Below are 13,759 nucleotides of genomic sequence, written 5' to 3'. Positions count from 1 at the left end.
AAGGTGGCATTCAGCAGCTCTGCCTTCTCTGCACCCTCAGTGATCAGGGCTGGGCCTCACTCAGCAGTGGGCCCACACTTCCCCTACTGTTCCTTTTACTACTGATAGATTTGAAGAAACCCTTTTTGTTCTCTTTTACTTCCTTTGCTAGTTTTAGTTCTAAGAGGGCTTTGGCATTTCTTATTGCCTTCCTACATGTCCTAACAGTTTCCCTGTATCTCTCCCAAGTGACAAGTCCCTTCTTACATGAGCTATACCTTTCTTTCTTCCAGGAGATTTCCTTCAGAAGCTCCCTGCTCATCCATGCAGGTTTCTTAGCTTGTCTACCCAACTTTTTACTCAAGGGAACACACCTATCTTGGCCTTGGAAGAAGTGGTATTTAAAATTGATCAACTTTCTTGTGCTCTTTTACCATCCAGAGTCTTAGCCCATGGAATTCCTGCTAGTAGACCTTTGAAGAGTGCAAAGTTAGCCCTGTAGAAGTCTAGGGTTGTAATCCTACTTATTGCTCTGCAATAATGAGGAGATGAAAGCAGTGCTTGAAAACAAAAACCACAAAGTCAAGTAAACAGATTTCTGAGGGATTAATTGTGAAGACGGTAAAGATCTTCCAAAGCTGAACTTCCAAAAGCATTTTTATCCTTAACAAAGAAGAAAAAACTAACACACTGGTAATCTCAATCTCAAAAAGAATTACAGTAGAATTACTCAGTAATTGCAGCTGTCACAGGGCAAAGACACATTCTCTTACCCACATACTTGTTCCTTTTTGCTTTGCTCGGTGTCTGAATTCTGCAATTCTTGTATTTTCTTAGACTCTTCATTTTCAGAGAGCGTTGATTCTGATTCTTCATTAATGCATTCACAACAGTTATCTGAATTTGCTGCTGTCACTTCAGTATCTCCTGTTCTTTGTGGTAATTTCTGATATGCCTATTTCAAATTATAATATTTTCAGCAAAGTAGTATCTAACTTGTAAAAAGTGTACCTGTGCTCTCTTTGCATATGTTTAATTCTTATGAATTTGTATGTAAGTGCTTAATCAGATCCATTAGGGATTCAATCTGATTACTAAATCAAGACAGCATTGTAAATTGTACCTCTAAACAGTACCTCTAGTACCAATCTGGAGAATTTCTTAATGTCCAAGCAAGCTATTTTTGTACCATTTACAAAATCAAGTTCAAGCACTCACAAAGAAGACAAAAAAGTCAGAATCTGCTGCTTTCCTCCTAGCACTCAGAGACAAACACACACATCCTGCTGCTGCTGCATGTTTTCTGTAAAAGTGCTACAGCATTAAACTTAGAACAGCATCGAATATTTGGATGACACTTGCTTCTCAAAAAATGCTTTTCCCTTACGGCCACACACATTTTACTCATAAGGTGTTCTCTAATGAAGCAAATTAAATAAAAAGAAACATCTAAAAGGGTTTCACACAAGAAGTTTCTCTCAAAGATATTAACCTCTTAAAGACATCACATCAACTTAAAATCCTGTTGACAGGATTTTAAAGACAATTGACAACAAATGGATTAAAGTCAGATGGTTGAAGCTGCTGCTGCTCCTAACAGTTTTACATTCCTTCCTGCTGCTGCTGATGTACTAATCTGCTAGTGAATCATGCTAGAGCAAGCAGTCACTGAGTAAGATAAACTGAAATTAGAATAAGCTTACATCAGAAAAAAGCCTTCAGCAGAGGGACCACACAGCTGAAGGAAGTGACAGCTTTAGCTCCCCAATCTAATCTGCTTCTGTAATTCTTTTAAAGCCTTAATTTTATGTTTGAGTTTTATCCTGCTACTTTACCATGATTTCAAAATCTCCCCTCCTTTTCTTTCTATTTTAAAAGATTTTTTCAAAAGTGAAGGGATTTCAGAATTTATTAATGACACACTGAATTAAAACTGAAGGGCAGATATAAAACAGTCACAGTATGATTTCTATTATGCAAGCTTTCAAAAAAAAAATCCAGAAATGTTATCAGAAGTTAACACTAACTCTTTTAAAAGAAGTTACCTTAGGTTGGCGTTTATTCCATGGCATTGGAGATTTTTTTATTAACACAGCCACAAAGAAACCACCTGTGTTCTGGTGATGTGGCAATATCCTAAGACTAGGGAGGAAAAAAATCATCAAACTGTTGCAGTGTATTAATCATCAGCATTCAGGCTCTCACAAAGCACTAGATGCGTCACATTTATATTCACTTAGAGGGCAGGCTAAGTATTCCTAGTAGGATTGTACAGATTTAATTTACCAAGCTAGAAACAGGATCTAAAATAGAGCATTCTGACAAATTAACTTGCATCAGTGCAACACATTCATTTCACCATTCATATCTGAGCTTTAATGACTCATTTTTCAATACTATTTTTAGAAGAGCTATGGAAAGTCTTCCATAGGAAGTAAGTCACACTGTTAAAATGTTACAGTTTTACATATTTTTCCAGTAATTTTGGTTATGTATCTCTGTTGGATGCAAAGAACTCCACCTGTTTGTGTGAGTACTTATTTTTTTAAGTAACTTTCAATACCTTCTCTCGGTTGACTGGAATTCAAATATTGTATACTACTATTACACATGAAGCAATAAAAATATACTCAAGATGTACACAAGCATAGGTCTACACTGCAACACATTCCTAACCTGAACTAATTAATCTGCCCACCACCATACAAGGTAATCACCAAAACCTCATCAAGTCTACTCTAGAAAAACTTACCAACGCTCTAGCTTCATTGCCTTTAGCTTCTCTTCATCTTTTACTGGAAACATAGTGGGACGTATTTGAGTTTGTCTATTTGAAGGCACATCTTTCCAGTCTTCAAACCACTGTCCATCTTTCAACATTACCTTCAAAAGAGTAAATATAAATATTGTGAAAAATAAAAGGTCACCACTTTACAAGCTTTTATTAAAATACTTTCAAACCAAGGTTCAGGTTCCAAAATGAGAAGTTCTTTTCTGGTATAGTATATTAAGTTCTTTAGAGTGTTTTGTTCCTGTGCACTTATGAGCAGGAGATTCTTTCCAGCTGCCTCTCTTTGCTCGCTCCACTTTGTATGCTTCACAATGTGTGCTGTCAAGACCAGTGCAGAATTAACTGCAGTGCTCTCTGGTAACCTGCCAGAACAGCAAACACCAAAATCCAAAGGAAGGATAGTGGAGAAATATATGAGAAGATTAGTGAGCCATGTGACTCAAGATACTCCACTTCTCCACAAGACTGGCTGTGAAATGTTCTACTACAGGCAGCTTCCAGGGAGCACAGAAAGGTAAAGGGCTACTGCAGTCTAAGAGATAGAGGAATCCCAATTTCATTACATAAGAAAGATGCAAATGTGCAACACAACAGCTTGGCAAGTATAGAGCCCTGGGACACAGGAGTACCTAAGTCATAGATGGAGACGTTTTCCAGGAAAGTTACTGGAGAACCACATCCCCATGAGTTCTCTAGTACCTGTATCTTTAGCCAGAACTCAGAACACATCTATAAATCCTCTCTTAAGATACTGTGTGGACATATCTCTTCATTCTTTCTTTCTAGGGGTCAAAGGTTTTGAAGAACTCTCAAGATACAAGCAAAAGGTTACAGCTACAACTCTTGTAGCAAGGCATTTTGAATGTTCTTTAAGCAAGAATACAAAAAAAACCACAAACACCAACAAAACCCAACCACCAACAATAAATAAACCCAAACCAACAAAACAGGCCCACAGCACACAAGGGAAAAATTTTACTTCAGAGCTCTAGCTTCTGTACTGGGCTAAGAAACATCACATTTGGGAATGCATGAGGCAAACATAAAATTAATGACTGAATCAAAGGCTGGTTTTGTTGTTAAGGCAACAAAATACAGAAGTCACAGTGATGCTGACTTCGGGACTGGCAAGTACTGTGAAGTGTTTCCCCACATCTTGCTGTGACTGACTTGATGTTTTAAGTGTTCTACCGGAAACTCAAATGTAAAATTTAACTAGATTACAGTTTCACTAGGTATGTGTCCAAATATGCTACACAACATACTGGTAGATGGAGACAAGACAGACTGAGATTCTGAACTGCTCTTTGCAAGTCACGAGTTCAGCTCGAGAGAAACAAACATGGGACTGATAAATAACTGGAAGTGCAACCAAGTCTAGAACTATTTTGGATCTACTAGAGTAACTGCCTAACATCCCTGCTCTATTCGGTTTTGCTTTACCAGCCTACACAATTTAACTGGTAGAATGACAAAGCAATCAAAAAACATGCTGAACATGTCTCTCTTGCACACTTCACTAGCCTCTTGTTAGGGTAGACTGTAGACTGGCAGAGAGATTACCAGATCTGGAGTTAAAATGTCTCTTCCTTCAAGTCTCTGAAATAATTAATTGGAGTTGACTCATTGTCTGGCTTAACGAGAAAGTACGGAATGCCACTTCCATGCATCTAAACGTCCCTTGAACAAAACCTTGTTTTTACTTTGCTGTTTCCAGAGATTTACAGTCACCTGATGCTCAGGAACATTCAATGTAATCACTGAGTCTCGCCAGGAAACAAAAGCCTACACCAAGTTAGAACAGCACTAGAGCAAGCAAACACAGTCAATGATGAGCTAGCCTATGAGGCTTGAAAAAACTACAGTAGTAGCAAATAACAGCTGAAGAAAGTCTTGCAAACCTTCAACAGATTTTATTAGCCTACTTTTAAAAACACTCATTAGGGAGATTTATTTTTCAACTGTAAACACAGATATGTTACAGGGAATACACTATACTCTCAGGGATCTTTACATATATATTTTGTAGCTTTATACAGTAAAATTCATATTATAGAGCCACAGTTATGCATCTTACCTTTATCCTTCAGGTACAAGTACACAATTTAAATTTTTGGAACAGCAAGAAAAAAGAAATCAGCAAGTTTCTAAGCTGGATTTCCAGTGGCAGAACATATGCAAATCTTTATTCCAAGCACCTTGTTCATTAGCCTACACACAAACATAAACCTGCAACTGCAAGAGACTAGTGAAATGGTCAGTAAAGACTGAGCAACCAATGGCCTTGCAAAGGCACATGCTCATAATTAAAATATAATTTAGAGCTTCTTTCACTAGTAACAGGCCTTCTACTCCTCTTGATTATACTCTTAACAAGAAGCTGAAGCAGCTTTGGGGTTGTCCACCCCTCCTTACTAGTTCATTTCCAGAACTGAAATCATATAGCATCTGGAACAAAACAGAAGATTCTATTAATATTCTAGGATTACCCATATCACTGCGGGTTTTATAGTGTATTTCCAGAAAGGGTTTAACAGCGTTTACTTCCAAGTGATTCAAATGGGCCAGCTGAAGAACTGTAGAATCTAACACTCATACTGTAAAGACAGAGGAGGAAGGCTAACTTAAAAACCGCCTGAAATTATGCTGCCATCTACAGGCCACATGCACACAATAGAAAAGGGAATTACACTATGAAAGCATAAGAAGCAGAGCAAAGAAAGCTAGAGTAAAAAGAGGAGAGCAGATGAGAAGACCAGAACTTAACATCCGATTTTTACTGCTCACCTATAATGCTATATTGTCTAAAGCTCTAAACAGCAAATCACTACCATTAATTCAGCTCAACCTAATGTTTTGAAAAGTTACGCTTCAAAATTTCCCTAATTTAACACTCTACCACAGACCAAGAACTTTACAGAAATGCCAGGTTCAGTACCTTCCATTTTGTAATTCCTGGCATCCTCTTCAAACCTGGTAACTCAGAAGAGACATCAGCAAGTTCTAAGGCACCTGAAATTGCAAGAACATAAACATGCTTGAAAACAGAATCTAAGTAACTTTTATGAAAATAGTTTTTGTTCAAGTTTTAAGACCATTTTAAGACAATTGCTTTTTAAAACTTTCAAGGAACAAAATGTTATACAATTAATACCATGTAAATAAACAAGACAGATGGCAAGAAAGAACTGGTCCTAACTACAGAAGTTTGCAAACTATAAACTAAGCAAAATATAATGGGTAGATACTTTTTGTAGCAGCTACATAGAGTGATACTCTGCAAGCTGTATCATTAAACATCAGTGTTCCAGAGAATTAAGTTTTTTGATTTTTTGAATTAAGATTCTCATTTACTTAGTATTTGGATTTACTAGGCTGATAAAGTATTTTTCAGAGAAGTGCTCTTTTGGGATGCTTGATATATTCTTAATTTACGGAGAGTTTCATCTTAAAAAACTTAATATATTCCAATTTGAGAGGAAAAAGTATTTATTATTTTTTAAATTGAAAGTTCCAAACTGTTTAACAGTCAGGTAAGTACTATCAGCTTAATAGGACAAAAGGCTATGTGCCTAAAATATGTCAGATTACTACAAGAAATATCAACAGAAGATAATTTACTGAATAAAAGTTTTAAGCTGCCCCAAATCCAGGATTTATATAAAAAACTTACTGTTTTAACAAGTGACCTCTCTAGTGAAGATTAACCTTAAAATTTCTTGTGTGATTCTGAATACTTAACTAACAGTCAGGCTTTTCCTTATATTGTACACAATTTATCAATGTGTTCTACATGACTGACCATTTACTCTTACAGTGACAGTTTAAGCCAGTCCTTTAAATAAAAGGTGATACACGAATTCATAGACAAATTCCAAAATGACATTTCAAATCTGATTAAATTGATGTTTGCATCAGTCCTTTAAATACTCCTGTATATCTACAGCATGGCTTCAATTGATGCTTCAAAACTACTTCAGACTGATCAGTCACTAAACAGTCCATCAGTACTACTACACTTCCCAGGAGAAAAGTGTGGTACAAAAGTGCCTTTTCCTTACTCCTTCAGCCCTAAGGGCTGATTGGATAGGCAACCTCCAATTTGCTCCACAAGTAGCAGTGTAACACTGTGTCACAAAGTTACCAAAGAAACAACAAACCTTCTGGACTAACCTAAGGAAATCCTTGAAGCCCAATGACCCTTGGAGACCTCTGCACTACCCCAACCTTCCTTGGCTACACCTATGTTCAAGCCCCAAGGATAACATTCACTCACTGGCACACATCAAAGCCTCCAAGTAAACCTCAAAATTCCTCCACTAAGCAGACAAGGTCTTAATCTCACAGCCAGTCAAGATCTTATTTCCATATACTGAATTTGCCCTAGATGTTGCAACTGTTGTCATATGTTAACATCCAACCACTTTGTGCTCTTGCCCAAACTAGTCCTTACTGCTTTCCATTCTCCTCATTATTAACCTTCTCTGGCATAGTATAGCCTTCAATATGCCACACACTCTAAAGTTTACTGGAAATATGTCTATGTTGTTTTTGCACTCACTCCGTCAAAGAAACTATTTTTAAATTAAAATGGCCTTTGAGTGTAAATTAAATAGTAAAATCCTAATTATCTGCAGGCATTTTAGCTAAACTGTTGTTTCTGAGAACAGTATTTCCTGGGTAATTTGGGGCCAGAATAGTGACTAGCACAAAGAAAACATTACACAAACCAGGCTACTCTACTTCCAGGACCAGCTCAGCTCCAGGAGCAATACAGCTGCTGCTGCTCTGTACAAGGTTTAAAGTCTGTGGTACTTCCCATGCAAAATCCTATTAGATGTGTCCAAACTTCAGGTTACTGACTCAGAAATAAAAGGTTCATCAGCTCAAAATCAGAAATTAGGGTTACTAAACCCTACTACAGCAAACTGATGTAGCGTAGCTTCCCAGCTTCCCTCGATTTTTCTACCTCTTGTTACTTCAGATGATGGAGACTTAACAGGAACATAAACAAGCCCACATATGCAAGTCAAAAGTGTAAAAAAAAAACAGTGAGCCTAAAGCCATTAAAAATCCCAGCATATTGAAGTGTGGGTGAAAGAATACTATAGGTATGAGTGACTCCCATTCACTGGTGCACAATAACATTCCTCCAACTGCTTACGAATGCACATGAATGTCAGACACTGACTCCATACAACTAAATTGGTTAGCAGAAGCCAGGTAACAGACTGAATTTCACTGTCGCTAGAAGTCTCTTGTGCATCATGAGCACAACTTCTTCAGGTTTTATATCTGCACTCAGTTTAGGCCCATTCAAGATGACCGTTCATGTCAACATGAATGAAATCCTAGAGACACCAAAAAATTGCTGCAGTTTTGCATACCAGGAGCACGTCACCTACATTAAGCTTTTTACTTGTACTACAACACACAGAGCCATTTTGGGGCTGAGAAAAAAAGATTTTCCCACTCCATCCAAGCTTGCATTCTCACCTTGACTCTTTTCCAGCAGAGATGCAATCACAGCTTCATTTTCAATAGGGTTCAATGAACATGTGGAATATACCATTCTCCCACCTTCTGCAAGCTGTTCAACACCACGGGTTGCAATTCTTAACTGCAATCTAACAGAATACTCTTGGTCTAGCCAGGTATCATTTAGAAGCAAGAAAGATTTGACATGAAATTTCTTATAGGTGAAGTTATACTACAGACACAACTCTCCATGGGCTAAGCCAGCACTTACTGAGTTCCACCCCTGTTACCAGTACACAAATTGATGTCAGTTTTAAACTGTCAACTTAGAGCAGTCACAGTAACACTACTGCATAACTTTTAACCTAACTTTCTGTATTTCATTTCTAGTGCTCCATCAAGTTTATTACAAACTACTTAACACTAGAAAACATACCACTCCAAACCCAACTGTTATTCTCAGAAATCACAATTAAAATGAGGAGCAATTAAAATATTACAAATATTATGGACACACAGTAACACAGCTTAACGTTGGCCTTCTGAGAAAAGTATCACCATAGGTCAGCTGAATCACAGTAACTGACAGCATTTTCAGCTTGTTACAAATGCACAGTAAAATGTTGTCATCTTTTTAATCTGTGTTTAAATTACTGCTTTTTACCATGTGCCTGCATTAGGCTAAGTACTCATTCAACACCCATTAACATAAATCAGTCTCAGGTAACTGAAATCACTTACGCATGACCTCTAATATTCTAAAGACTTTAAAACATTACTATTAAATTTTACAAGTTTCTGTTTTCTTCTGAGGGCGTTTTATTTGCCTAAATGCTAAGAATTTCAGGCAAATTATTTGTTCCCCGTTTTATTCACTACCTTGTATAAATTAATTCAACGAACATTAATGTCAGTCATTCATAAGAATACAAGCCATTTGGATTCACACACTCCTCTCATCTGAAACACCACTTTCTCTGAATAGCACATAAGCTCTTGATTTGATAGAAAAGTGACTTCTTAGTCTCTGCTTTGTCATATATTAACATGTGAATGCATGCAGATGTTAAAAGATATGGAAAAAGGAGAAGAGAAATGAAAGTGCAGATGGGTAATAGCCATTTTTTACCCATGAAGCTGCAAACTGTTTTGTGTTGTCCACTTCTTCCATACATCAATGTTTTTCCTCATGGTTCCATCTCCACTGTAACAGAGATTGAACAGATTTGTATTATATGCAGGTAAAACTAAATTCATAACCAACTCGTTTATAGCAGAAAAAAAAAAATCAACAGTCCCTCTCCCATGTTAACTAGTTCTCTTACACTGTACTGTTTCTTTCTGCACTATTTTTTTGTATTTCAGTATCCTAAGTATCAGTTTGAAATGAGAAGCCCTTTAGCTCACCAAATTTAAGTATGACTTGGAATGGAAGAAGTTCACCTTGATTTGGTATCCCCCTACTTAAGACAGACTAACTATTTGTTTTGGTAGCTACTACAAATCATAACTAAGCAACTCAAAAACTCTGAGTAACACAAAAATTCTACCACTGCACTTAACAGTAAAATCTGTATATTGAAGATCACATGCAAGATACCTGCAGGGGACATCACATAAAATCCTGTCATAAAAGAGGACTTCTTTTCTTCCATCAACATCTATTTGTAGATTAGGAATGCTGGAGGCATCATGATTTACCACCATGATGCAGGGACTGTTTAATCTCTTAGCCTGATGAACCAGCAAATAGCAGCGCTTGTTGTCGACATCATTAGCAATTACAAAACCCTCTGGGAACATAAAATAGGGAGAAGACACTTTTCAGCAGCTAAATAATTTTACATTGTTTTTTGCCTTATCTTCAAAGTTGTGTAAATCTTTTACTAGAGATTTCTACCTAAAAGACTCCTTACAAATAGAGGATCCCTTACTGAACACAAACTAGCATAAAGCACAATGAGTTTTAACTGATGTGCCAAATACAGTCCCAAGAGTTCTAGCTCATCGTGGCAGTAAGACATAAGCAAGGGCCCTTAAACTTTCAAACTCAAATTAAAACATTTGCCACAGAAAAAACCTCCACTGCCACCACAGACAAATCTCTGTACATCAACAGATTTTCAGTAGCGTGCAGAAAGAGAACCTACTCCCTGCAACTTCTGTTTTTATGGGCAGTATTTTCTGTGTGCATCTAGCTGAAAGTAAGGATTCCAAAGCTTAAAAAAAATAAATATAATGACCATTTGAAGGCTAAAGCATCTTAATGCAGTGTTTGCAAGATACCACTAAAACACAAGGGCTCATGGGCCACCATTTGCTCAGTAAACCTGATTTATGTGCAAAAATTAAGCTCTGATCACAGCTATTGTAGTCTGAACTGTGAAGATACATATCTAATCCATCAAGCCTTCATTCAGGACAAGGAAGCCCACAAGACTTCAAGGAAAAGGTGGGATACTCCCCATCTTGTATCACTTAACCACTCTGGGAATTCAATATGCAGTCAGATGCAGCTACTTATGTACGATATTAAAAATGTTCTGCAAGAAAGAGTGGAAATTCCAAGTCACAAAAGGTTTTTTTGTATTTTTTCCAGACTTACTGGGAAAAGGAACATTCATGTCTGCATGCAACATTTCAATGAGCTGTGCAGTCTTAGATCCAGGTGCAGCACACATATCTAGAATCTACAAAGACCAGAAAATTAAGAAGTCCCATCTCAAAATTTTTAAGTACTTGAGATATTTCTATTCTTGTTTATTAAATAAAGTATTTTTGCATACACTTGCAGAATTACCATTTTTATGAACACAGATTTCCAAAAACATAAAGGTACAGTTGTTCTTTGTAGGCTTTATCTCTGAGGGCCTAAAATATAAAAACAACTTGCGTTTGTAGTAAACAAATATATAATCTGGAAAAAAATCCTGAAACAGAAAGAAGTGTGAATATAGGCGTGGGGATACGATCCTTTTATCAGCTCACAAGTAATTCCGACTGAAGTTAACTGGAACTTCACATAAACCCACAGACATCAATGGCAAAGTTACATTCAAGAAGAATAACTATCATTTAATTAAGCAGACACTATTTGACACAGTTGTTTATATACTTTGAATAAAAATTAACTGCTACCCCTTCCTACACAGTTGCATTTTAATGCAAAAAAATCAGGGCAGCATAAAGTGCTCGTTTCTACATCCTGGAAGAAGCACTTTGGAAGTATTTGAACTGCCCTCAGGCAGTAGGACAGGACAGACACCAACACTTGATTTCCAGCATATTTCTGTCTCCTGGTTTATCACAAACTTGGCTTGTGATCAAGTCATTCACAGAGTCACTTTCACAGCAAAGTATTTCACAGCTAACACTGTTTCTATAAATAAGGAAGCTTAGTCTTTCCTCTCATCTAGTTACAGATTTTCAAAAACATTACTGTCTTCTGGACCTTTAGCTCCAGTAAAAGCTGAAATCACGTAACAGGATAAAAGACAGGGATGGATCTGCTCAGATCCTCAGGCAAGTCCCTGACAGACCCCAGAAAAATGCAAAGAGCATTTACTGAGAGCTCCAGAGCATATGATGAGTGGTGTCAGGAAACAGTATTAACATATCATGAAACATGCTCAGTAAGACAGTGTCATATTTGCTGTTTAAAGGAACAGTTATGATGTTTCTACTTACTCTTGTATATAATGCAAAATACAAGAATAAGGAAGCCTAAACATTCTCCAAAGTTGTCCAGCAAGCTGATGGTGAGGGAAAATTAAACTGTGAAAAATCAATTAAAAATGAACACAACTACAGAGAGGTTTGACAGCCATAAAGCTGATCCTTGGGTAAGCCAGGAATCAGCCTATGAGACATGACATACAAAACTTGCTGGTTAAGCATGAAAAGTAACCTGCAATTCTGATCATAACAAGCAGCTCAGAAAATAAGTCACTAAGGACAATAAAAGGTCCTAAATGACAAAAGCAGCTCTTTACTGTCTTGTCACAAGAGACGATAAAGGACCCACTCTGAGTCTGACTTATCAGCAAATCTGTGAAATCTTATACACGTTTCTAGAAAGCGTTTGCTGAAATACAGTGACAAAGTCAAACATTTAACACAAACAACGTTAGACAGCTGAAAAAAGCAGATGTTCCTCTGGCAGCATGTTAGTGATCTGAACATCAGTCGATTCTTGTTATTTTTGTGCAGGAAACAAAACATACCACCACAATACAAAGTTTTGTATAAGCATTGACATTGCTGTTGTAATTCGCAGTTCAATCAGACTATTCTCTGGGGAAAAAAAACCTCTAGTACACAGTATATTCCAGAGTTACCTTATGGTGAGGGTTAACATCAAGCAGCAGAGGTGGGATCATGCTGACAGCCTCCTGACGACTGATATTTCCCTTGAAAGTAAAAAAAACCAACAAAATCAAACTCCTCCTTATTCCACAAAAGAATGCATTTCATTTGCAACAGGATTTTTACATTTCTATGTAGCAAAACAGTAAAGTCATCAAAATCGCACTATTATAAACTTAGGAATAAATTCTGTCAGCATTTAACAAATCAAATGAACAACAAAAAAATCCCGCAGTATTTCACCCCACTGAAGTTTCTTATAAGTTTATAATTATTCTACTTCATTTAACCCACAGATGTAGTTTCTGCTCAAAAGAGATGAGAAGCTGGCCTCAACTCAGTGAAAAACATGCACCCCTGATGATAAGTCTTGTTATGTGCACTTTTAAGAAGATCTAAACATCTATTTTCCACCAGATTAAAACACCTAGATTTAAAACATTTATTTTCTAACAGCAACTAATTATTTTACAGGGCCTCATATTCCCAAATAAAAAAGTACAGTTAGTTTAGGAGAAATACTTGTAACTGCAGGTATGTACCAGAGTTCTGGAATAAATCATTGTCAACGGCAACGTAAATTCCAAATTCTTCTGAGCTGCTCCTAAGAGAAAGGTCCAGTCTCTGTTTCTTATAATGCATTTAAATAAAGCCCTGCTTAGGATGTGAAAGTGAGAAAAAAAAAAATCTATCCAACACTTACACATTCTGTCTCGCTAACCAGAAACTGATGAAACTTTTCAAGTTCTGGTGACTTGCGTAAGATTTTTCTGCTCAAGTTCGTGTGCCAGGCTAACTCTTCTGGATACCTGGGGGAAAAGAGACGGGAAAGGGGAGAAGCAGTGGCAAAAGTACAGAAAGCAATTCACCACGCCTGGTTCCGGGAACACGCAGGGCGCCTTATTTCACTTCCACTCCGTTTACCAGCTGAGCGACTGTGGCATTTCCACCTTCTGGCCGTCCACCTCCAGGTCCTGCAGCTCTCTGAAGTACTTCTCCTTCAAGCAGTGAAGAATCTCCTTGGCGTGGCTGCAGGGGAGAGAGACGCGCGGGAGAAGGCCGGACGGAGACGCACCTTCTCTAGAGGCCAACATCGCGATCCTGCCAGGCCCGGGTTCCCGGCACCGCCGCCCTGCCCCTACCTCC

The 13,759-nt window shown here is 37.5% G+C and overlaps 1 protein-coding gene across 1 annotated transcript; it reads right to left on the bottom strand.

Moving 5' to 3' along the window:
* Nucleotides 1-748: 748 nt before the first annotated feature.
* On the bottom strand, nucleotides 749-13,707 carry NSUN2 (NOP2/Sun RNA methyltransferase family, member 2). The gene is made up of 11 exons (XM_008945324.1): nucleotides 13,538-13,707; nucleotides 13,317-13,422; nucleotides 12,586-12,657; nucleotides 10,854-10,938; nucleotides 9,849-10,041; nucleotides 9,378-9,452; nucleotides 8,267-8,397; nucleotides 5,709-5,782; nucleotides 2,732-2,862; nucleotides 2,025-2,121; nucleotides 749-934 (listed from the first exon to the last, which is right to left on the bottom strand). Exons 1-11 carry the CDS (start codon nucleotides 13,705-13,707, stop codon nucleotides 749-751), a joined length of 1,320 nt encoding a protein of 439 aa, XP_008943572.1.
* Nucleotides 13,708-13,759: the final 52 nt, after the last annotated feature.

Source organism: Merops nubicus, unplaced genomic scaffold (genome assembly GCF_000691845.1).
Source record: "Merops nubicus isolate BGI_N331 unplaced genomic scaffold, ASM69184v1 scaffold31308, whole genome shotgun sequence".
Taxonomy (NCBI): Eukaryota; Metazoa; Chordata; class Aves; order Coraciiformes; family Meropidae; genus Merops; species Merops nubicus.
This window is presented reverse-complemented; position numbering and strand designations above follow the sequence as displayed.

What these genes read in the sequence shown, in the direction of transcription:
- NSUN2 (XM_008945324.1), bottom strand. Translation starts at nt 13,707, where the DNA reads ATGTTGGCCTCTAGAGAAGGTGCGTCTCCGTCCGGCCTTCTCCCGCGC. An exon ending in TCTGCTGGAAAAGAGTCAAG is followed by an intron (nt 5,783 to 8,266) that starts GTGAGAATGCAA and finishes TTGCAATTTCAG; the next exon opens with GTGCCTTAGAACTTGCTGAT. An exon ending in GCAATGAAGCTAGAGCGTTG is followed by an intron (nt 2,122 to 2,731) that starts GTAAGTTTTTCT and finishes TTTCCTCCCTAG; the next exon opens with TCTTAGGATATTGCCACATC.